Source organism: Streptopelia decaocto (assembly GCF_964273445.1).
Source record: "Streptopelia decaocto genome assembly, chromosome: 3".
In the NCBI taxonomy this organism is placed as follows: Eukaryota; Metazoa; Chordata; class Aves; order Columbiformes; family Columbidae; genus Streptopelia; species Streptopelia decaocto.
Window position 1 is genome coordinate 66982521 of NC_138656.1, and position 25918 is coordinate 67008438.

The following is a 25918-nucleotide window of genomic DNA, read 5'->3' on the forward strand; positions in this document are numbered from 1 at the left end:
AAAAGGGGAAAGAAATGTCATTATAAACTCAAAAGTAATGAGTTATTTTAATATTTAAAAGGATAGCTGGGTCCTATTGAAATCAACAGCAAAACTTTCATTGAGTTCAGCAGGGAAAGGATTTCAGTCACTAACAAAGACAAAGGAAGAACAACCATAATCTCTTCAAAATTAATAAGGAAGTATAATTTCAAAAAGTATACTTGGGGTTTTTTTTTGAATAGTCTATTACAATTATGCCTGTGACAGCTTAAGGTATACAGAGATCCTTGCAAAAAATTGAATGAAGTTTTACCTGGAATGAAGTTATTGTGTTCATGCGGAATTATAGTTTATCAGAAAAACATAAATTAAGGTTTATTTTGTTCTGTTTCATGACTATACCCATATATCTGCTGATCTTCATTGCTGTCAGGACCAGAACCAGTAGGCAAGAACATCTGTTGTAGTATTTCATAAAGCCAGGTAATTTCCAGTCTCTCACAAGAGCTTTTGTCCCAAGATTTCCTGACAACAGGGTTTTATATAAATGCAGATAAGCCTTGTATAAGTATCTGAAAGTTAGAAGGCTTATCTGAACCAAAACACCTCCAAACTTCTGGTGTTCAGTACCACTAGTCAATGTTTGTTATATGCATGCCTCTCCACAAGAAGGTACCTGTGGCCGTATTTTGCTGCCCTACTTACCTCAGTTTCTCAAAAGGGGTGGGATGAGCTGACAGTTCCTTCCAGAGTTAGCGTTTCCATAAGCACATGGACCATCTGGAGCAATACAGAGAAGAAACTCTTAGAACACCTTCCTCTTCCAGTTCCTGGGCAGCATTCCCATGATATTATGCACAGTAACTCATGTGGATCCCTAAATTTAGATTCCACTCAGCACTGGCACAGTAGCACACTGGTCTTACGAGGCCTGTTTTCAAGTGCTGCATTGTTAGCATGTTTCTGTTATCTCCTCTCCCCCTGTTGTCCAAGAATGAGTTGATGTCCCATGAAAATAACAAACATTGTCAGAGCTGGTAAAAGCAATTCAGATTGAAACACCTCTTTCTTGGTCTCCATTGAATCGTCCTTGAATTTCCACCAGTGTCCTCCATCCCTCACCCCTTATTAAGAAATAAATAATTACATCTCAGATGTTTCTTTGTTTTAAGGCTGGAGTTCTTTGCTCCAGTCACTTCCAAAGAAAACTATTCTATGCTGCTGCTTTTTTTTTCCCCCCAGGAAAGAAAGAATTACCTGAATTTACCATTCAATAGTACATCACTGCTTTAATTTGCACTTCTCATGCTCACTTGATTCCTCCTTGTTCTACACAAAGCTCCGCTTCTGTGTAGAGTCTGCAGAAAAAACCTGACTAAATGCAAAGTCCACTGCTTGAGTTGCTGACTGATTCTGTCAGCTTGTACGGCATCAACTGCATATATCCCTATTTCATTCTTGTAGAGACTTTGCAGGCTCTTGAGGGTGAGGTATTTTTGTATTGATATCTCTTACACCCTGTACATAAAAAGTGGTTCAGGGCTAGTGCTTCTGGTGAAAAAAAAATAGGATTAATTACATTATCAAGAAACAGTAACAGTAACAATAGATTGTTCAATAGCCAATTGCACTTGAATTCCATATCACAGTCAGCCCTGAATCATCAAAACCATCTTGTGTTTCCTTGTGTAACTCACTGTTCATGCATATTCTGATCCCTCTTTATACAGCTGATCCATGGACATTTGTAGTCCTGTTAGTGTTCCTAGCTAAAAAAAACCCAGTACTTGCAATTAACAGATGGGGTTCGTATTTTACAGTGCAAAAGACCTGCATAAGTTCCTATTTAATTATTTGCTCTGCCTCTTAATTTAGCTATGTACATATCTGGAGAAAACCCCTTGCATTTACTACTTCAGAAATACAATTTTTGCTGGTGTTAAATATGCACTTAATATGCAACGATATAAATGTGAGCTACTCAAATAGAGAGGACACAAATTTATTGAAGAAATGGGATTGTTTCCTTAAAAAAGAACAAGCTCTTTCCAGGATAGCCATTTACCTAGTCCATTGTTCTCATTTACATACATTTTTGTCAGTAGTAGCTGTGAGGGACATCAGTGGGGCTGAGATATGAATGCAAGCCCTGTGACTGTTTTTCTCAGACTTGACCAAGAGTGCACATCTTGCATTACACAGCAGTAATGGAAAATAAGGGCCACAGTCCTTTAACACCTCTATGTAATCATCCTCTAGAAAATTCATAACTAATACTGATGTCTCTAGGCTCCCTGAACATTCTGAAGATTGCAACTTGAGAACCTGACAGAAGAAAACTGTGTCAGTGGAATTAATTGGTGGAATGACTTAACAATAAAAACTCTGTGGCCAGGGATGTAGTCTCTTTCTTCTTTAGGTTACTTGCAGTAAAATTCCTGCTGCTTCCTGTACATCCTCCATACAAGCTCTACTTCTCAAAGCTCCATGTGTCAGCTCATGGCTCTCAAGACACATATGCTTCTGAACCTTGTTATGAAAATCGGAACAAATTTTGTGCTACAAATTCAAAAGCAAAAATGGTCTCTGATTAAAGAAAGTTTTGTTGGTTGTGAGGACCTCGGGTTTATAAATTATTGCTGTGCATCACCTAGCACCAGAAGTTTAAGGAAGCAAAAAATTAAGCTGACTGGAAGAGTGGAGCTGTTAGCAGCTCACCAGAACCAAGACACTCAGAAAAAAATGGAAATCACACAGGTATCAGCAGCACTTCAGTCCCTAGTTACTAGGAGTAAAGGTTAGTCAAAGGAAGACAGAAGAAAGATTTTTTCTGACAGTAATTGATAGACTTGATACACTAGCAGTTTTGGTTCAATCGGGCAAACTAAGCAAACAAACCACATTTTAGAAATCAGAAGATTTGTACATTGCATGTGGAAATTAAACACTCAGAAGTCATAGGTAACACATGAAAGTAGAGCTGTGGAGCAGCTAGTGTGTAACCTGAGGCCGAACACCCTTTTATTTTGAGGAGACAGCCACAGTCCTTAGTGTGAATCTCTGGAACAGCATGTCAAAGAGAGAGAGACAGACTCCTGGGAACCCTAGAGATGAACAATAACAAGAATATTAAAGTATACAAGAAGATGAATCTTCAAACAAATTTGTGGAGGATGAGCACTATAACAAGTTTGTGGAGGATGAGCACTACTCTGATGCTTTATATGTGTTTAAGAAACCTGAGTATCATAGAGCACACTTACGACACAACGGAATTTGTAGCTTGAAGTCCAGTATGCTCAGGGTTTCAGCAGAGAGAATTAAGCACACAAAACACTGGGAGAAATGTTCTGTAAAATATATACAAGGATTTTCTGCTTCATTTTTTCAAGACAATAACAAGGGAAACACATTGAACAAATCTATTTAACACAAGAAACAACTGCAACACTTCAAGATGATGCTTAATGCTAAATACTGTTGCCAGAAAATCAGCAGAAATCTAGTTTTTGGAGACCTTGAATATTGGTAAATACACTGCAATCATGACAGGCAAACTAACTTTATTTATGAAACCGCCATGGACAGATTGTGGAATTAATGTACTCTATGAAAACAACAATGTTTCTATCAAACATACCCATATTTTGTTTTGGTTTAGGAAGCATGCAGTGCAGTATTTCAAGTATTTTTTTTTTTAATTCCCTGTCTGTATTTATTTTTTCATGCAGAAGTCTATTGTGGTAACTAGAGAAGTGAAAACTAAGTTTCTTCATTTTTCCTGTATCTTCATGTTAATTTATTCAAGGGATAATAGCACATTTATTTCTTGGATTTGCTGGCTTCAGAAAATATTCATATACCTTAAATATTTTTCAGGTAAAGAAAAAGCTCTCACATAGAGGCTTATGGGCTTGTGTTTGTGCCAGTTGGTGTGGTAATAAAACTTGCTTTCTTATCCACATTCATACCAGTAAAACTTCACAAAAGGAAAACCACAGTTGCACTAACTACATCAACACCCAAAGCCATGCAACACAAAATGAAGGTAACAAATTTGGCTTTTGTGGATAAGCAGTAAAAAAAGCATTTAGATTAGCTATTCTTGTACACTTGTATTCTTCCACATCAAAATGCAGATTCATTTCCCGAAGGAAAAATAAGAATTATAGCTTCCTCATTTCCTCTACCGAACTCTCAATTTTCTAATTAATAACATTCATGGAATAAGTAATTAAATTGTTGTAGCTTTTTGTAAAAAAAAGCAAAGCCTCCTTGTTTCTGCGGTCCAATTAATTGACAAAATAGAGACAGATGCTTTTAAATGAACAAGTCATGTTCTTTTGCAGATGATGCTTTGTCTGCAATTGTCCATGAATAACAGAAGTCCTGCAATGACAGTTTTAAAGGTTCAATTCATAAAAAGTGTCATAAAGATATATATTATATGCAGGTTTTTCATGGCATTCTGCACTTAATTCCAAAGTACCACTTGCAAGTTTTGCTGCCATTCAGTCAGATTTCATAAAAGAAGCAGAACATCTGCATGGTTACTGAATCACTACAATAAACTCTTAGTTACATCAGGTTAATGGATATAATTTCCTGAATTAACACTTAAGAAATTACCTGCTTCCATTTCTATCCTCAGTGTCACATTCACTCTCTGAGTATTAAGCTGTATTTCTGAGCTGCTGCTAATAAACTCCTAAATAAATGACTAGTTTATCAAATCTAGAACCTATTGCAGTTAGTCAAGGATCCTCACACCAAAAATATATGCATACATACATATGTGTGTGTATATATATAATATATATAAAGGTGCTCAGCTGAACTTCTGTTTCTTTTTTTAGAGAGAAAAGAGGAGAAGAAGAAGAAGATTGATGTAAACAGGGTGACAACTGAAACGAAGAAGAAAGGTATGGTTTGGAAATGTTTCTTATTGGCCTCATTCAGCTTTTACTCCCACTCCTGGCTCCAATCCTGTTTATTTTCATAGGTTAATCCTAGGTTTATGGCTCTGTATTTACCTTCCCTTAGTTGCTTAGTCACTATTTGTATGTCACCACTCTTCAATATCTGATGCCTGACGTGTTGGGTGTCCAATATTTTCTAAACTCTTTCTGTGACAAATAAAAAGTCCTGTTTGGTGGCCATCTATGGGCTTGTTAAAAAATCTAATGGAGTCCCTATATATCACAGGACATAGTGTTACTTCCATACACAAAACTCACAGAAGATATCACTCAGTTCATGGTACACCACTTTCTGAAGGCAAGACAGATTTGTATATTTATTTGTTCATTTCATAGAATCACAATCAAAACTTGCAGTGACAAAATCAAATAACCCTTTGGATCATTCATGCCCAGGAAGCATCTAAAATTCACTAAAGTCTTGCTTTCATGGGAAAATATTTATGTCATTTATTATTTTTTAATGATTTCATTGCTACTGGAGCTTAAACTAAAAGGTACCACATTCATGCACTGATGATTTTTGCCCAGCCTTTGATGAATTATTAAAGGTCCAAATCATCCATAGTTGATGCATAGTGATTAATTTTCATTTTCAACTGATTGCTCCCTGGCTAGTTGAGTGCAAGTGCTGTAAGGGAATAATCTGAACTAAACTCCCAAATAAGCCACGTTTTTTTAAGCATGTGCCCACCAGGATTTGGCTGACTGCATATTTGAGTGTGTGATGCAGAGTTCTAGCATATCAAATTGCTTTCTTTAATTAAATCATAGAAAAAGAAGGAAAAAAAGAGAAAGCTCATGAGAAGACAACTGTCCCTGAAATTAAGAAAGCAGGTAAGAAATTGAAGTCTGTCTTTCTCTGCAGTAGATATCTGACTACTTAGTGCAACCCCTTTCTGGCTTTAAGCATTTGAGACAGGAGTGTATGAAATTCGTTATCACTTAAGAATCCAATCTGGAGATATATGTATCACTTCTCACAGTGTATTCATATATATATATATATATATATGTGTGTGTGTAATGTGTTTCCATTATACACTATATATACAGTATTTTATTCATATTATATATATGCATATACGTATATGTATATGCTACATATAATTTTCAATTCTGTGAGCTTGGGATCTTTACAAAAACATTAGAAACACTGTTTACCCTACACACTAAATCAATCCAGAGCATAAGTAATTTTAATGGGTGCATGGCATGGAAGAGACTGAATGGAGTGCATAAATATTTGCATGAATTATTTCACAAATTCAGCTCATTTTAAGTAATAAACGGAAATAACAACATATCAAGCCACTTAATGTGGTAGAAAATAGACAGTTACCTTACTGAGGGTTTATCCATGCCCAGAAAGTTGGGGGAGGTTGTTTTTTTTTTTAAGTTAGTCAATGTCCTGAAACTAATAAATGGTGTTTCATGTTATTTAGCATTAAAATATTAATTTTTCAGTAAGATTAAAAATTAACATTTCCATCTTTTCTGTACTAGAATTGTTGTAAATTTCTTTCGTGTTATTTCAGTAAATTTACAAGTATGTTTAATCCACAAATGCAAACATATCTTCAGTAAGTGATGCAATCTGTGAAACTGTCTCATTAAAATCAAGTCACATAAAAATCAGGGAGAAACAAAATGGTCAGTCTGGTTGTTTGATCATCACCTTAACACCTAGAAACATTGGTACTACTTGCTGTTTTGTCAGACACTTTCTATATAAGCTACAAGCCTTAAAGTACTCAGATATACCTGAGTACTCAGATGTAGACTAGACTGATGTCTAAAACCATGGAGAAAGGTTTAATATAGGATTGAAAGATTCAGGGCTATAGTTACTATGTCCTCAACGCAAGCCTTGTGCTCTGTTATCTAATTATTCAAATCTGTTGCATTTTATTAAAAGCTGAAAGGATACATATCCCATTGTTTACTAACATTGTGGTTTACATGAGCAAATTTCAATATGCAACTGGCTGCTTTGTCATTGAGTCGTAACATGCTCTACATACGTTCTCCTATCAAAGTGTTTCCAATGCATATAAAAATATTAATTTATGTTGGGTACAACATAAAACTGCACAGAATTATATGGAATATATTGCAGTACTATCCTGGTAGCCCTGTATTTAAATATGCCTCAGTCTTTTATAGTAGAGAATGGCACACTAGGGAAGGATGGGGATGAAAGGGAATACTCCTTTCCACATTAAGTTGCATATTTAAATGTAAAAACACAGATGTAAAAAGAAAAAAAGCTGACAATTCAAATAGGTTTTCTAATTTTTTTTCTGGTTCCTAGCTAGTATTTCACTTGAGAATAGAAAATTGTAAAAGATTACATTTTATAACAGAACTGCAGCATAAAGTTGTTAATATGTTTATCTTCACAAGCTGTTGCTAAACCCAGTGAGTCATCCTAACAATGCTAGAAAGAATATGCTGTTTTGGGCTGGGATAGAGCTAATTTTTTTCATAGTAGCTATCATGGGACTGTGTTTTAGATTTGTGCTGGAAATGGTGTTGATAATTTAGGGATGTTTAATTGCTGCTGAACAGGGATTACACAGAGCCAAGCTCTTTTCTGCTTTTCACACCATCCCACCAGCGAGTGGACTGGGGGTGCACAAAAAATGAGAGGGGACACAGCTGGGATAGCTGACCCCAATTGACCAAAGGAATATTCCATACCACATGACATCATGCTCAACAATAAATCTAGTGGGAAGGTTGGCCAGGGCGTCACTGCTCAAGGACTGGCTGAGCATCAGTTCTTTGGTGGTGAATAATTTTTTTCGTTGGCATTATTTGTATTTCTTGGGGGTTTTTTCTCTCTCTTTGTTATTTTCCTTTTAATTACTATTATTGTTATAGCTATTATATTTTATTTAAATAATTAAACTGTTCTGATCTCAGTCCATGATTTTTCTCACATTTACCCTGCTGTGGGTGGGCAGTGAGCAAGCAGCTGTATGGCACTTAGTTTTCAGATGTAGTTAAACCACAATGAAGACACAAATTAGTCAAATGAAGATATTCACACATTTCTGCCCCTTTTATTAGCTCTGCAGGTTGCTGCATTTTGAAGAGTTTACTAGCCCTTTTGTAAGAGGATGGTAATCCATAATATATTCTAGCTACACATGTTGCTGTTATTCCTCATTCAGCTTGCTCTTTGAATGCACATGTACTTTCTAGCTTTGATTGGCAGCACATATTGTTATCCCTAAAAGGCTTTAAGCCTGAAATAATTGCCACATTTGATCAACAGAATAGTAGTGCATAGCCCAATTTTGAAATGAGGCACCTCAATGTCTGATAGTATTTACATGCTTTGGGCTGACACTGCAAATGAGCCTCAGAGCGCTTGAATCAGCAGCGTAGATAAGCATCCAAATGCAAGAGCATAGGAACAGCTTCCAATTTTCTTACCTTTTCCCATTAAAAGGCTAGGCAGAGGCCACCACATGAAAATTAAACTCCTCTCCCTGGCTTTCACGTACGTTACCTCTGGATGCCTGTGACTCCATGTTGCATTTTGCTTCCCCCCAGCCCTTGCAATCCGTGATACTGAGGTGCATGCAGGGCTTGCTGCCTCCTCACCACCACGCACAGCCCTCCCCATGACAGCAGGCAGCTCCTCTCCAGGGCCTGGCTGCCTGGCGTCCCTGTCCCACCTCTGCTCCTTACCCCCACACACCTCCTCCCAGAGGACTCGTCTCTGACAGGATGCCCATTAACCAGGCTTTCCCCACAGAGGAACAGTGCTGTGTACAGGCTGTCAAGGCTGTGCAAGAGAGAGAGAAAGACATGCTCTGTAAGCAATAGGTGATAAAAACATCCCTAAAATAATTTTCTGAGAGCAGCTCTTCCCTCTATTTCTCTCCATCTCTCTCCCTCTAACAAGGAATGCTTCTGATTGCAAGCACTGAATATTTTTGCTGATTAATATTTTAGATTAGCCCTTTTGTCCAGGAGACAATTATATCTCTAGTGTTACTAGAATGGAGTTTTTTATTACTCTTCATTAACTGTATCCCTGTGATATTTTTTTTTATTTTCATGCCAGCTCACTCTTTCTCCGTTCCCATCTTCCTCCCTTCCTCTCTCTCTTTCTCTATTTTTCTGCTGCTGCAGAGAAGTAAGAGTCATCTAATGTGAAATGTTCTCAGTCTTTAGTACAGAGTGAACTGAATGATTCTTAATTAGCTTTTAAAAATGCATTGTAGATAAAACCACATTTATCCTCTGACCTTCAGCTCGTAGAAATACATTGTGTTAATTGTCCTGAAAAATAGATAATTCCATTGTTACAAACTCGGAAGTCTTGCTTAAACAAACATAATCATCAGACACAAGGGTCTGGCACAGTCACTTCAAAACATATTACAAAAATCTACCCAGCACTACTCTGGCTAAAGAAGGAGCTGCATCTCCAAATCCCCGTGAAGGGCCTTGCTGAGCTTCAGCAGAGACAAGCCTCTGCCAGGCTCTCCTAAAGCTCCTGGTGACTGGGACACATCAACTTGGAGGGCTCCATCCTGCAGTCTGACTGAGAAAGAGGACCATCCTCTGTCAAAGCTTTGGTGCCAAACCCTCCATGAAAATGAATATGCAGAGACTGGTGTTTTCAGGCACTCATAGTTTGCTTGCAGACTGTTTCTTTGTGGTCGCTTTCTGAGGCTCAGCAGTCTGAAGCTTTTCTGCCCCTTCTTGTATCAGCTTTCCTAAAAATTCATGATGTTCGCACAGAGACTTTGCCTTTAAGTTTTCTTGCAGCAAACTCCTTTCCACTTTGTTTTTGTTTTCACAACAAATAAGGTAAGATATAAATGAGCTTATAACCAGTCTGGGTCGTCACACCATTTCCTAACTAAATCTCTGCTCAGCTATCATTGATGATCTTACCTTCCTGTTATTGCTGCATAATTTCAAACAATAACGGGAACAAAAAATACCTAGGTCTTGCACAGCATTTTTTGATAGTAAATCTTAGAACCACTTTGGAAGGATAGTCAATGCCTTTACCTCCACTTTCAACGTAGAGAAACTCAGGTATCAAACACTTCACCCAGGCCAGTTGTCCATGGAACTTATGATAAATATCTTCTGGATGCCAAAGCAATTCTAGCTGGATTAAAGATCCCAAATTTTTACATTTTATCGTTATTTCCCTAATGAAAAACCAGGGACACCAACCAATGCATATTATGTTTTAAAAGCAAACATTTTGCTTAGAAACATAAGTCCTGATCAGCTTGACAAGGCTTCAAGAATACCTAGGCTCTGACCCTTAGTGACATAGAGTTTAAGGGTGTCAAACCCAGTTACTTCCCTGAACAGTTCTGCTAAGCCCAGATAAAACAAGTCAAGGTCTTGGTGTGCAGATCTGCTAACACCAGATCGGGAAACATGATCTGACTTGTATGTTGTTGTATCAGTACATGCATGCTCTTAACAGCATCCAAGCCATTACTAAGGACCAATGATTGCACATCCAGTGTTACAATTGCATCTGTCATAGAATCATAGAGTCATTTATGTTGGAAGAGACCTTTAAGATCATCATGTCCAACCATAAACCTAATAGTGATAAGTCTGCCACTAAACCATGTCCCTAAGAGCCACATGTACAGATCTTTTAAATACGTCGAGCAATGGTGACTCAACCTCTTCCCTGGTCACCCTGTTCCAGTACTGGATAACCCTTAGGAATTTTTCCTAATATCCAGTCTAAACTTCTCCTGGTGCAATTTGAGGCCATTTCCTCTTACCATATCACTTGTTACTTGGGAGAAGAAAACAACACTCCCCATGCTACAGCCTCCCTTCGGACAGTTGTAAACAGTAATAAGGTCTCCCCTCAGCTTCCCTTTCTCCAGACTAAACAGCCCCAGTTCACTCAGCCGCTCCTCATAAGACTTGTGCTCCAGACCCTTCACCAGGTTTGTTGCCCTTCTCTGAACTCTCTCCAGCACTTCAATGTCTTTCTTGCACTGAGGGGCATAAAACTGAACACAGTGTTCAAGGTGTGGCCTCACCAGTGCTGAGTACAGGAGGAAGATCCCTTCCCTGGTCTTGCTGGCTACACTATTCCTGATACAAGCCAGGATGCTGTTGGCCTTTTTGGCCACCTGGGCACACTGCTGGCTCATGTTCAGCCAGGTGTCAGCAACACTCCAGAGCATTTTCCACCGGGCATCTTTCCAGCCACTCTTCTCTGAGCCTGTAGGGTTGTCTGGGGTTGTTGTGACCCAAGTGCAGGACCTGGCACTTGGCCTTGTTAAACCTCACACAGCTGGCCTCAAGCCATCAATGCAGCCAGTGCAGATCCCTCTGTAGAACCTTCCTACCCACAAACAAATCAACATTCCTAACCATGGTGTCATATGCAAACTTACTGGGGCTACACTCAATCCTTTTGTCCATATAGTTGATAAAGATATGGCTGTGATAGAGATGTATCTATGATGCGTGATTCTATTTTATATGTTTCACACCAGGCAGCGTTAGCAGAGGACGGGAGTGGTGATGTCTCTGTAGCTGTCAAAGTAAATCTGTGTCTCCTGAATAGGAAAAGTTACAAATGCTGAGGTACATTTAAAATATGTCACCATAACAATCAAGCAAACTCAGCCTGCATTGATGAAAAAATAAAAGTTAATCTCAGATGTAAAAATGGAAAACATTACTTTATGACTGCTACAGAATCAGGTTAACCAGGTTGTTCTTACTACCCTGGAATCCAGTGAGATCATGTAGCTGGTGGGAAAGTCTATGTTGCATCATGCTTTGGAGGAGTAGGTAGGCAGATCAGAGTGGAGGTGATCAGGCAAGAGCAAACAAGACATACCAGGTCCCAGTGATTCTTTGTTTGAGTTGACCAGAGATGCATTTTCATCAACTGTACTTTCTTTGCTTTAAAGGCCAGTTCTTGTAATTCGCAAAAAAAAAAAAAAAACCAATGATTTAATAGAAAATGGAGGGAAAAGACTGTTTTATGCACAGTGTGTTCTTTCTCATTGCGCTCTATACAGACAGGAAGACAAATTCCTCTGATAATTTATAAATTCCTGGTTTGAACAAGAACAAAAAATCCATTTAATTCTGTGACTTCCTTGGCTCAACAGTATCCCTTGCAATCTGGATACTAATCTTTCCAATACCATAAGAGAAGAACTACTGCCACCTGGTGACCTTTTTCTTTTGCATGCCTTTGGTTGATTGGGTTTGGTTTTTTGCTTTCAAATGCAGCTGTTTAAAGAGTCTGGCGATTAAATGATTAGCCTATTGCTTATTTCCCTGTGCTACTTTTCTTATTTCTTTCATGGCTAGAAAGATGTTAGAATGTCATCCAAATGTGACACCATTCTCAGAAGAAACATTTTGAAATGAGAGTAGTTTAAGCACTGCAGAAAAGTAAAAATGGATTAAAATACACCTTATGACATAAGTTTATACTTAAAAAAAAGCCCATGCGTGGTATACCCACTGATCTAGAGCAGTGGATGCACTGCCTGAAATGTTTTGGGCTGATCCATCTGCAATTGATTGAACACTTCATCTGAGATCCAAATGTTGATTCCAGATTTTTTCTGATGAGCAAATGTGTTGTGCTGGCACACATTATTAGGAAGACATCTTTGATCTTTGTTGCCTCTCCAGAGCAGGGTTTGAAACTCCTCACTCTACCCTGCCCACTCTCGGGAGTGTATTTCCAGCTGGGAAATAACTGAAGTACTGACAGCTTTCAGCAAACTAGTTTGGGCACTGCCATGTGTCTCATGTTCATTAATGTGATAGATGTCACATGATAGATGCCAGCAGATGGGAGGATGGTAGGTGCTTTCAGAAGAATCCTGATGTCAGATCTACAAGGGCCAGTGAGGTGTAGAGGCTGTCTCCATTAGGCTGCTTGCAAGGGCAAAATGGAGTTGTGAAGCCAGACCAAGAGAGCCCAAGGTATTTTAAAAGTGGCTGGTCACACACAGAAAATGTTTTTTCGTTAATTTTCTTCTAGCTTATTAGACAAAGTATGAGGAAAAGGTAAGAACTGCAACTGTGAGAAACTGGGGTGTACGTATATGTGGTATTGTGCATTTGGGATTGGCCAGACCTGCTTTCAGAGTGGCTGCTACAACATGTAGAAGGCAGGAGTTCTGGATGGTAGAACCCTGTCTGACTGTTTCACTGCTTTTTTTTTTTTTTTTTTAATGAAAAAAAAAGACACTGTAGTGGGTTGACCCTGGCCAGCATCTAAACACCTACACAGCTGCTCACTCACTTCCCATTCACAACTGGGATGGGGGAGAGAATAGAAAGAAGTGAGAAAACTCGTGGGTCAAGACAAAGACAATTTAACAAGTGAAAGAAAAAAAAACAAGTGATGCAATGGCAATCACTCACCATTTCCCACAAGCAGACCAATGCCCAGCCAGTCTGAGCAACAGCCACCCTTCCCCCTGTTCTTCTTCTACCCTCAGTTTTTATTGCTGAGCGTGACTTAATATGGTAGGCAATATCCCTTCAGTGACTTTGGGTCAGGTGTCCAAGCAGTGCCCCATCCCAATTTCTTTACAGCTTGGTGGAAGCAGAGTAGCAAAAAGAGAAAGCCTTGATGCTGTGCAAGCCCTGTTTAGCAACAGCCAAAACACTTAAGTGTTAACAGTGTTTGAGACACAAATGCAAAACAGAACACCATACAGTGTGTTATGAGGAAAATTAACTCCATCTCAGCCAGACCCAGTATAGGAACCTATAATTCATGTTTATTTGCAGCTAGGTCTAGAGAGATTAGGAGGAGAGGCAAATGTAAAAATTAAGTAAAAGAAATAATAACCAATGAGTTGCCTAGCGATTCCTCATGCAGACAAAGGAATCTATAAGTGCAATGATTAAGGGAGCACAGTGCGTTATGAATTGAGAGCAAACTTAGGAACAAATCATGTTAAAGCACACATGAAAAAAGGAAGCTCAAGTCTGGACCTTAGAGCTTTGTGATCCTTCTCTAGAGTATTACTTATCAATATTCTTTTGACATCTTTCTCTGCAAGGCTGTTCATCTACTTGTACATTTCTGCAGGGGCTATGGCTTGGCTTGCTGTGGGTTTGTACAATCCTTAGCAAAGACTCTGGTTCTGGTCTCATCTTAACTATGATTTCAGTTGGTAATATCATTATTTGAATAAATGCCCATACACCAAAACCTATAAAAAACATGTAGTTTTCCCAGCTGGCTGACTGGGGCTTCAGGTTTCATCTCTTGCACTACAGGCTGATTCATTCCTGACTAATAACTTGCTCATGACACTATTATGCATGTCAGGCCCATACTGATTTTTTTCTTGCCTACTCCTCCTCTCTTGGATCCTATTCATAACTCACCTGCTGTTTCCTGACATTTTTGCATTAGTAGAGGCTTCTGCTTTCAGACACAAGCTATGCACCCAGCCCTTAGCACTGGTTGTATTTACTTACCCGCAGAACTGCTGGATTAGGATTCCTGCACAGTTACCAGCAGGTGATGTTATTCAGTCTTCTTTCTCTGACACAGACAGGGTTTAGTGGTATCTCTTGACTTTGATAACAATTTCCTGTTTGTGAGGCTTTGTACAACGAAATCACAGAAAGTGGAGATGGAAATGACCTACAAGGTCACCTAATCCTTCCCTCTGGCAATGCAGGATAATTCCTTACAGAATATCTTCAAGTGTTTTATCCAGTTTAGTTTTAAATGTCTGAAGTAACGAGGCCTCCATCAATTCCCGCAGAAGATTATTCTACAAGCTAATAGATCTCACAGTTAAGAAGAACTTCATTCCAGTCTGCCTAAATTTTCCCTTGCTTAATTTTATTCCATTATTCAGAGTTATATTCTCCTGTGACACCCAAATATAGTCTTTTTATCCTCAGGGCCCAATTCCCTACTGCCTCGTGTTATAGTGCCACTTACGTTTACATCTGGAAAGTACCTTTAAAATTGACATAGTGAATGGCAAGTTGATGTTGATATGTTTTCATACAGCCATGAAATTATAAACCTTGCAACAGGGAACATAGACCATGGCCACACATCACCTGTGTACAAGCCACTGGAGAGACTGGAACTTGCATGTTGGTATGTGCTCCAAATTGGAGAAAGAACAGGAAAATGTCACTCAATTTATTTACAAATTAAGGATATTGTTCACAGAAAGGAATAAAGTATTCTCTTTAATTCTTTAATTCTTCAGAAAGAGGTGACTTTGTTATAGTGGATACTAAAAATTCTAGTTAGATTAACTGCCTTTAGTCCATTAGGAAAAGTTTAAGAAGAATGAATGACTGGGAGCTGAAGGTAACTGAATCCAGACTGAAAATGAGGGACATGTTCTTAACACTAAGAATGATAAAATATCACAGCATAAGGTGGATATTGCTTTCCCTGATGTCTGCAGAAGATGATTGTTTACCTAATGGAAGATACACATCAGCTGAAAAGGTGGCTAGTTGAAATATAGGAGTCTCTGACAACAAAATGTCAGATTAGATATCCTGGTGTTGTCTTCTAGCCTTCAACATGGTGGAGGTACATCCTCAGAGTTACATATGATAAGCTAAAAGAGAATGCAGTGGAGAGTCTGTGCAGAAATGCTGCTGGAGACAACTGTCTTATGTGTTCATTGGAAAAATGAAAATTCCTTTCCACATTATTTTTATAAGCCTTTGTAAGCTGAACACATGAGAGGTAGTCATCCTTTAAGTATTCAGTCTTCCATGGGAAACAGGAAAACCTGTTTTTCCAGTTGGAAATCATCAAGAGACAGGTAGGCCCATTTAGTAAAAATCAGATTGTAGCTCCCTGAACAGATTAGAAAAAGAAGAATAAAAACAGGGTCACGGTGAGGGACAAGGCAAAAGATCCAGCAGAGCGGAGATGCAAACATAGCAGAAAAGCAATTCCCATGGTCTCCATGTGACTGGTTGTTAAGGGAGTCTGCTCCTGAAACAAGACAAAAGGCAGCTCAGATATGTCCTACACTGAAAGTTTCAAAGTACTCAGTGGACTTTGAAATCTATGCTCCATTCTCAGCAGTGATTGACAACATGGTTTCAAAGACATTTAGGTGCTAAAGATGCAGCATGGCATCTGGTAGGATTCACAAGCATGTCAAAGTAGGCCAGGCACTCCCACTGATTTTCTGTGAAAACTGAGCTCCTAAACACCTCCTCCACTTTTGAAAAAAGGACAGAGGCTGCAAGGTCACTGTGGTGTTTCTGAAAATGTTGTCCCTTACTTCCTGTTGAAAGAGTGCTTCGGTTGGGAATCATAACACTTTTTATGCCAAGACCAAACCAAACACTTATGCCCTTCCAAGAAATGGTTCGGGTTCAGTGTTTGAGAGCTAGAAATAAGGCAAAATGCAAAGAGTTAAGGAGTTAGAAACAGTTTTTCCTGCCTTTGCCCTGTCTTTCCCTCCCCTCACAGTAACAACTGGTTAAGTGTAAGACTGGATCTCCATTACGACTGGTGTGGCAACTCTGAGGTGCAAGACTGACCTCTTCTTTCATTTAGTATGAATCGACTTTAGAGGAAACTCTGTCTCCCTCGCCATGCATGCCCACCTGCATGTGTTGTGCAAAGCAAGCTCTAGAAGAGAAGATGATGGATATTCACTGCCTATGGTGCCTGCTCTGTACATGAAATGTTAGCAGCAGATTAACAAGCTTTAATCACTTTTCAGTGGCCCCTTCACTAGCTATTGTGAGTTGACCACTTTTAAGGCTGTGCTGAGTATTGCTCAAGCCAGACCCATTTATTTGTGTTTGTTCTTTCCCATCTTTGACTGCACAAAGCAAGGAGTGTTGTGAAAAAGGCAAATGGTGGATGATGGTGGTAAGATCTGGTTGGCGAAAAATTAGAAATGTCAACCCTTCAATAAATACAGATAAAAGGAAGGAAGCTTAGGCTTGTACTACAACTCACTTTTTGATGATTTGGCAAAACAATCTTTCTTGAGCAAAGCATGAGGGTCATTTTAGTGTCTGACAGGCAATCTCTCTTGACACTGCATTGTCAGTCTTGTAAAGAACTGTTTGGGGAAATATGATACTACAAATAAAGGAGCTTGAAGGTGATATATACTCAGTCTAAAGAGCACACAGGTAACCAAACAATCAGTTTGCCTTTGGATTTTCAGATATGTAGAATGAAGTACCTGTGCTCTGAAAGCAGCTGGGTGGCATAGCTTTAATTAAAGAATCTGATTTATTACATCAGCCCTGTTTATGTTGGTCTGGGGATTAATGTAATGTTTGTTTTTCCAGTCACATCCAGAAATAACAGGATTAGAATATGCCTATGCCTCAAACAACACAAAGTTAATCTTTTTAATGAAGAAGAGCAGTTCTACGCACTCAAAATAAGATGGGCATCTGAGTCAGCAGGCCTGATATTTAGGATAATTGTTCTGTGTGAAACATCTATGCACAGACACATCAGTCAAGTTGCAATGACATACCTACCCAATGCTGTCTATTTTCTGCTGTTACTCAAAGGACAAGTTGAAAGTTTGACCTACAGCTGAATAAAGTCAGCATGAATCTTCAGAGTTTGGGATTGGGCTGATTTTCTTTATTTTCTTTTACTTTACATGTGAAAAGTAAATTTTCCATTGACCTTGAAATTAAGTTTTGAAAACTTTTACTGAGTTTTAATGAACACATATTTGATGAAGACTTTCATGTCATTTATTTGAAAGTTTACTTCAGTCTCTTGGATGCCTTTCCCCTAGAAAGATCCATAGACCAGAGGTATTCCTGACTTATAATAGGGCATCATTTACACTTAACTCTTAGTTACAGTTGTTTAACGTTTCAGTAGATGTTCCCAATGGCCATGCTTGCTCTCATGATCTGTTTTTCAAGAAGCAGAGCCAACTTTGTGGCTTTGTTATACGTAACTCTGAGAGACTAAGTCAAATGAAGTATTATCGAATGATTAGGATAACAGAAAGATATTATTAAGCAGAAAAGCCATACATAGCTGTGGTTGTAAGTACATCAATTTTTAGCTTGATTGTAGTAGGTTCTGCATGAGGTTGCTTTCTCATAGATTTTACTTCCCTTATGAGGGTGTAATTAGAGTAGTGTGTCACCTATAAAGATGAATGGATGAACAAGATCTCCCCTTTCACATAGTCAGAATGTTGACTACATCTATGTTCAGAAATATGAAAAATGTCTTCATCCTAGTGATAATGTCCACAGACGCCATCTGTATATCAATCTATCCAAGAGAAATAAAAAAAATTGAAATATATTTAGGAGTACAGAAAGATATATCACAAGGATGCATAACATACACTTAACAAAGACTATTCTGACTGAAAAAAAAAAAAATCCTCTTATGAACCATTCAAAAAGTACTGGTGCCCAGCTTTCTTAAGAAAAGTGTAGAGAGTGTATCCCCCATGCTGTTTCAAGAAAAGTTAAGAAATACTGAAGAAAATTTTCAGCGGTTATAATATTTACACTGATTCCAATGACAGTTTATTCCAGGAAAAGATCTGATTCTTAAATTTCAGGAATTAATATTATTAACTGCATTTGCTACACAAAAAGCACTACCTTTTCCCTAAATGACTGCAGCCTGTACAATTAACTGCACTTAGAGCTTTCTGTGTGTGGATGACTGTGATCTCACATTGTGCTCCAGAGTTTTGCTTTTTTAAATCACTCCTGATAAATGCAGAAGGCAATGGAACGTGTTTCCACCTGCTCTGCAGTGTGGGAGACTGAATCCATTTCAGCAATTACAAAGCAGAAAGGAGAAATGGCTAATTAGTGGAACCATGAATCACTGATGCAGTTGAAATTGGCCATTCCCAAAGTGCAGGCTGTTTCTTACTACAAGTGTAGCTGAATCACTTGTTTGCTCACATCCGTTTCTAGTTGCTTTATTTTTCACTCTGTTGAGTGAACTTTTTAAATGATCTTGGGAAATCTGTTTGATGTAGCATTTAGTATTTCGGCAACGCACATTGCCACACAATTTTCTGGAAAGCTCTGTGGGCTTTAGGCTACTACCTGCCTCTGGTGCTGTGCTGCTCAGGGCTCACAGGCACGTGGTGGCTGCGCAAAATATAGAGCTCCTTTGTAAATGGTGATGGATATAGTGGTGTGAGGAGACAGTTCAATGGGGAAGCAACACACACAAGGGCTGGTGATCAAAAAGAACTTGAACACACCAAAAAAATTAAGAAATTATCCAAAAGCCTGCTATTGTGAGGGGGGAGGAAATAGAGATGATGCAGAGGAGGGTACCCCTCACAGAGAGCTTGAATATTTTTCCTACTTCAATGGAAAATCATCTGAAAAAATTTTAGAGCATTATCACCAATTTTCTATTGTAATCAACAGCAGAAGAACATTAGTTGGTTAGCTAGTTTTTCACAGCCATAAATTCTTCAAACCCTTTATAACCTATATTGTTTATCAGAGTCTTTTTAAAATTGTTTCTTATAGTCCATTCTCACATTGCTTGAGGAAGCATGATTTTACCTTCCAGAAGCTCCACTTCCTCCCATTTTCACCCAACAAGAATGTCATTTGCAGTTTCCCCTCACTTTGTGTCCTACAGGCTGGAGAGATTTAAAAGCAAAACCTGCAACATGGGATTCAAGACTTATTGGCTTCTGCCAAGAAATTTCTCCATTATTCCTAAGTTACTCTCAAAGGAAGCTTGTTCAGCTCTGGTTGGGGAGTTTGTTGCTATCATCAAATGGGTCAGGGAAGGTCTCTGAAGCAGCAGTGGTGTGATACCTTGCTTTTCCTTGTGCATATCTTCAGCATTGCTGGTGCAGTCAGATGCCTTTCTGATGCTCACAAAGAAATGATATTTTGGAAAGACAAGAGGAGCTTTTGTCAGGAGTTGTCACAGAGCATATGGCAATATCATGCTCAGTGATGAAGACAGGGAACAAAATCAAGTGCTGGTCCAAACACAGAATTTTCCATGTGGAAGAAATGTTGGTATTTCAGAACAGTTCTTTTAATGCCAATGTCAAAATTCAGGGTTTTGGGAAAGTATGTTAAAAAATTAATCTTACATTACTATGATCAGTTTTAATAGAGCCTTCCTAGGTTTTAAGCCCACTGAAAAGAAGAAACAATATTGTTTTAATTCCCCATAATATGAAATTTTTAAAATCTTGATCCTAAAAAAGAGACATTACAGTAGAAGGGCACTCATAAAATGTCCTTATATGTGGACATCTGTTGTTTCAGAAGTGATGAAAAACAAAATAAAAAGTACTCCCAAAAGCCTTGAGATGTGGTAAGATGACAATTATATCAGTAATGTCATAGGATTGGTGTAAAATTACCAAAATTAGTATAAATTAAAAAGCAACTGATTAAAAAATTCTTAAAGAAAGTTTGGAATTGAATGCTTCACAGGATGTTGGATTATTAGTTGAAATCAATACTATTTTGTGGAAATAAGTTTTAAGAACTCCAAGTAAATGAAAAAATAAATGCTTTTTAATTACTATATGCTCAATAGCAGTTCATTTTTCATAATGCTCAACTGTCGGGGTTGTTTTCCTCTTTTGCCACTGTAAATCACATTAACTGCAAATCTTGCTACTTAATAAATTGCTTTTAAATTCTAGTACATCTGCTAGCTTGGGAGCAGACTGTACGGAGACTGGTCTCTAGGCGACTTTAATTATGTTTTTCATTCACATGATGGAAATTCTCAGCCATCAGATGCTACTTGCTATAATTTTTATTTCCACTCTCGTGAACTCTTGCTTAAGGCAGCAAAGGGAACATTAGCTGTCGTACTTGTAAGGTGCATTGTCTTAAAAGCTCTGCTGTTGTATTGCATTTGCAAAGACAGAACCAAGCTCCCAAAGCAGGATCTCAATTTTGCTTTTGTCAGTAATAACAGCCAGAAACCTTTTCTCTTCTGGACAACCAGCACAATTTTGACTGCCAGACATTGGAAAATAGCATGTCGATTTTCAACACAATTCTCTTTGGTTCTTGAAGTTCCTGTTCACATTTCTGCCCCCTTCACTTTTTTTCTCTTATTTTTAATTACAAAATAAATTAAAAACCTATGTCAAAATAAACTGTAAGAGCCAAGCAATGACATGAGATTTGTGTAAGTCTTATTAGAAACATTCTTCTTTGAGTCAGCTGGTAGAGCTGTGGTCACATTCTGTGAGGCATCTTTATCATATAAGTCATTTTCTGTGGTTCTGTGTAGATCATTAGTCAATCGGGGAGTCTGATTAAGTCCATTCTATTATATGATCATCAGCTAAAAGATTGAGAAGGTAGATGGTCAGTGCTAGCTGATGTTTAGGATGATAATTCCTCTTTTAGTAACTGCTTAACTTTGTAATTTTCTGTTTAGCTTTTCATTCAGTGAATCATCTTTCAGAGGCATCTAGTAATTCCCCAGGGTGTTTGTGCTCAGTCCAGATCAGCCTTTACAGAGGAATTCTTGCATCCTTCACATACTTAACCTTAGTTATTGGGTTGCACAATGTTTGATTAGGATCTTAGCTACTGTTCAGCTTGGACACTGGTTGCCAACTGATGCTGAAATTAGTTTCTCTTTGCAAATTTGATATTACCATCATGTTCTTTGGTAAGCTTCCAAAGAGATAGGTTGGTTTAGATCCAACATATAAAATAATGTTTCCAGTAGTAAAAGTGGTTTTAGGTGGCTATTTTAAACAGTGCATCATTAGCAGAGCTATCAATATATTGTCTCTGAAATATAATTTTATCTGAATAACACATTGAAGTTAAGATATTTTTATAAGCATATATATATTTGAGTGAGAGATTTCTAGGAAGAAAAAGCACAGAGAAGCCTTTCAAGAGAGTACAATTTGAAAACCATTTATTTCCCAGAACTTTTTTTTATATATAAAAATTATAGGTTGTATGGAGCTACTGAAGGTCTGCTGTTCTCAAATGTACACTGTATTATAAATCCATTGCTAAAAAAAGATGTAAAAATTTTGTGAACCCTAGATCTAGAATTCACTTCAGAGCAACATTTGAAATATTCCATTTTGGAAGTTTGTTTAAACTCAAACAACCACACTCTGTACTAGAGTGTTGGAGCGTCCTTGTCTAATGGCTTATTACCAGCCTCCTAGGGACTCTCTGGCTTGAAAGATGCTATATAAGCTTAGAGGGATTTTTTTTTTCCTTGCCCCATGTGTAGTTTAGATGCCATTTGCAGTTACTGTGTACTGCTAGTTTACTTCAAAAGAATGCTGATTGAGGCCTGGGGAAAAGATCGAGCTATGTGCTAAAAAGAGGCAAAAGAATAAAGTACTGCTTTGCTGTTCTACTGAGATACATCTGTGCTGGCTGCCAAATGCTCATTTCTAGCTTGAATTCAAAATCAATCCTTTTAGCCTGTACAGATAAGAACAAAGTCAGATCATGTTTGTTTAAATATGTGGTATTTTTAAATAAAATAATTTTTAAAAGCTTTATTGCACTTTAATCTTTTCAAGAGTGGGTAAAAGAAAAAGTATGTTCATTCAACTCAGAAGAGGAGAGCTTGTAAAACCATGCTTGCTTTTTGAGAATAAAGACCAGAATAAAACTGTCTTCAAATGTCTCCTGAGAATAAGTGTAGAAAGAAAAGGGTGCTTCACAGTTCTCCGTGGCTGACAGATGAATTTTCAGTTGTGGTGCATAGTCTGTTAAGCCTGTTGCGGGTGTTTGAAAAAAAGCCCATGACTAGGGTGGTCAGAGGTATCCAAAAACTTCAGATTGCTCAGTATTTGAGTGGTTTACATAAGGCCTTTAAGAAGACCCGAGTATCAAATGTGTCCTCAATAACTTCTGAAAAATTGACTGCTTCATATTGGGAAACAAGTTACGAAAAGCGTCAGATTTTGAAGTTTTATCTCCCTTAGTAAGGCTACTAAAAGTTCGGGGTTTTTTTGTTTGTTTTTTTTTTTTTTAACTGCTTCACATTGTTGTAGAAGTGTGACTCTTCTTGAAAATAAAATGTATTCCCTCTTGTTGGATATTGAATAGTTCTGTCATGTATTCCCTCTTGTTGGATATTGAATAGCTCTGTCACTGATATCAAGGACAGTCATAGTGCTTTTGACCGTAGTACTGGTCAAGGCTGCTAGAGTGCACAGACTGATGTTCATGTGTTATATGGGTCCTAATGAAGTGACATGGCTTCCAAGAAGTGTGGGCACCATTCTCGTGTCATAGAGCTGCCATTCCTGTTGCCAGAGTTCAGATGTAAAGTTTTAAAGAGTAAATAGCCTAAAGCTCTAGAGATTAAGTCTAGTGTCCTTCCTATGCTGATTGGCAAAGACGTGTTTAGGATAATGTTCATACGTCACCTAACACTGGTGTTTGAAAAAAAACTTAATTTCTTCTGGAAATTCCTCTTCTTAACTAACCTGAAAAAACAGACACACCAACAGGTCAGAGAGCTTGTTGTTGTTCTTTTTAAGAAAAAGACATAATTACTATAAAAACCCGTATAGCAGGTAATTACATTTAGAGACATCAGAAGTCCTGATCAGTTTTCTCCTGTGAGATCTACCAGTTGTTCAGTTCTTTGCAGTTAGGTCATTTATTTCACTCAAGTGTGAGTGATGGAAATGTTATATACCTTCAAAGAAACCACCATGGTTCCAAGTCTACAAAACCTCTTCTGGAAAATTTTCTCTAAATCATTCCAGCCTAGTTGCATAAGTAGGGCTTTAGAAATAAAACTTTAGGCACTTGGCTTGAAAAGAATAGCCTGAGAATAAAAATATTGACGTTTTCACATCAATATGTGCTATTGGAATCAGCTATTGGTAGTTTTTCTGCTCTTAAAATAAAAAAAAAAAAAAAAAAAATACAACAACAACAACAACAAAATTATAAGATTTTTTTCTTTCTGGAAAAATTGTCCAGCTGTTTACTCAGAATTTGCTATATGCTATGTGTTTCAGATGGTGGAAAAACACATTGATTCTTTTAACATAAATTATAGCATCGAAATATATTAAAGTATCTTGTAATGATAAATGATGGCTTATGAAAAAAGGAAATAAAGAACTTGAGGGTTTTATTTAGATCCAGTCTGTTATTGTAAATGATGCTACCGATTTATTTTTTTTTTTATAACCTCAAGCAATAGAAGATTATTGTGATAAATGATTCATACTGCTGCAATATACACCTTTTAAAATTTCCATATCTGGCAACTAATAGGCTCTTCTTGAAGGCTTTAATGGGCTCCTTAGCCAGATAACGTGACTGAAAGCTGCCTCATGATTAATTTCATCTAAATGTGGTAATTATCATACTTTGAAGTAATGCCTGCAAAACATGCTTTCACAGAGAGTTAGTGGAAGCAGGGGATTAACCTAGAAACATTTCAGTTCAGAGCAACATATCACCCAAATAGAAATGTATTTTCCTCTGAATTTTTCAAGACTTTTTATTAGACTACTTGGCAGTCATTTGCATTACCTTATCTCATATCAACTTCTTCACAGCAATTTAGAGAGCAACAGAAACTGAAACAACTTTATATTATTATCAGTAACGGGATAGTCTTGGTTTTGCAAACTGCTTATTTTGGCAGCTTCTGCCCTGAAGTATTTCTTGTATTAGTCTTTAAGAGCGCAATTAGTTTATCATTCATATATGTTGTGGACATAAGCATTATCCTGCCTGTATTCTAGTCACACTGTAGATTATTAGAGAGGATGTTCATTTCCTCATGAGCAACCAGAAGAGTGACTTCTTCCACTACTCTACACATCTGTCTTGCAGGACTTCCATGAACCGTTTTTTAGTTGTGCAGGTGAGACTACTGAAAAAGGTAAATAAGGTCCCAGATATGGTTGTAAAAATGTCTAATTTTTGTGCCCAGCTAAAAGCTCTGTGGTAGAATAGCACCAAGGAGAGAAAAGCATTTATGCTCACTTACATCTGTTTAATAAGGATTCCAAATCTTCTCTCAGATATCAGGAAAAAGTCCTACAAAAAAAGTGGCACAAAAATGCCACCTTAACTGAAGATGAGACTGAACAGCTTAGTTAAGGCTCTCTGGTAGGCTGCGTGTTCATGCTGTATTTTGATACAGACAAGTTATTTTAACTTTATTTAAATCAACCAGGGACAGATTTTGTCTACTCTTACATGGTCCATATGTAGGACTGACTGAGTTTCTTCAGGTTCATAAGCTATTCCACATCGGTTCAGTTTTGGCAAGAGTCGTATATGTTCTTTTTTTCACAAACATGAAAGAAATTTATTAGCTTGAACTTTAATTGAACATTGGGAAAAGTCTGGAGAAGAAGGGATCTTTTCTCCAGGCTGGACTGGAGGGATGGTTCAGATTGTCTCTCTCTTCTCTTTAGCTGTAAACCTTCCATTTGTTTTGGCATGTGGGAAATATGTGGCAGCTGGAATTTTGGCTATATGTTACATGGAGCCTTGCAAACTAGGCCTCAGTTTCATGGTTGACAACAATTGTAGGAAGTCAATGCCTTTCATTACGTCTCTATACTTCAGCTCCTATTGCATCTTCCCTTGCATTTCTGCAACCTGACAATGTGTACAGGGTGAGCAACCATGGCTCAGCTAGTACATATAAACCATGGTAGCTCCATCACATGGTGAATCTCACAGATTATTATATTGAAACTAAACAAAAATCTTCACATTCACACAGGTTTTGTTGCATTCACACTTAAGCTTAAATTAGTGCAACTGTACCGTGAAACAAACAGAAGTGAACTGAGTCACTGAATCATTCAAATGCACTTTGCAGCAAATAAACTGTTTCACCTCTAAAGCACACCCTGCATTTTTTCTGCCTATATCCTTCCTATGTTTTTATGCATGTGTTTTTTATCTTACAGATAAAAAAGAAGCTGCTGTGTCCAAAGAACCCAAAA

The 25918-nt window shown here is 37.9% G+C and overlaps 1 protein-coding gene across 29 annotated transcripts in view; it reads left to right on the forward strand.

Moving 5' to 3' along the window:
• The window catches only part of TRDN (triadin), a 233824-nt gene that overhangs the window by 106456 nt on the left and 101450 nt on the right, over positions 1-25918 (forward strand). For all 29 annotated transcript variants that reach the window (XM_082049372.1, XM_082049345.1, XM_082049347.1 and 26 more), the window contains 3 exons: positions 4843-4904; positions 5736-5798; positions 25883-25918. In XM_082049372.1, coding sequence (XP_081905498.1) covers positions 4843-4904; positions 5736-5798; positions 25883-25918 — 161 coding nt within the window. The remainder of the gene's footprint in view (positions 1-4842; positions 4905-5735; positions 5799-25882) is intronic.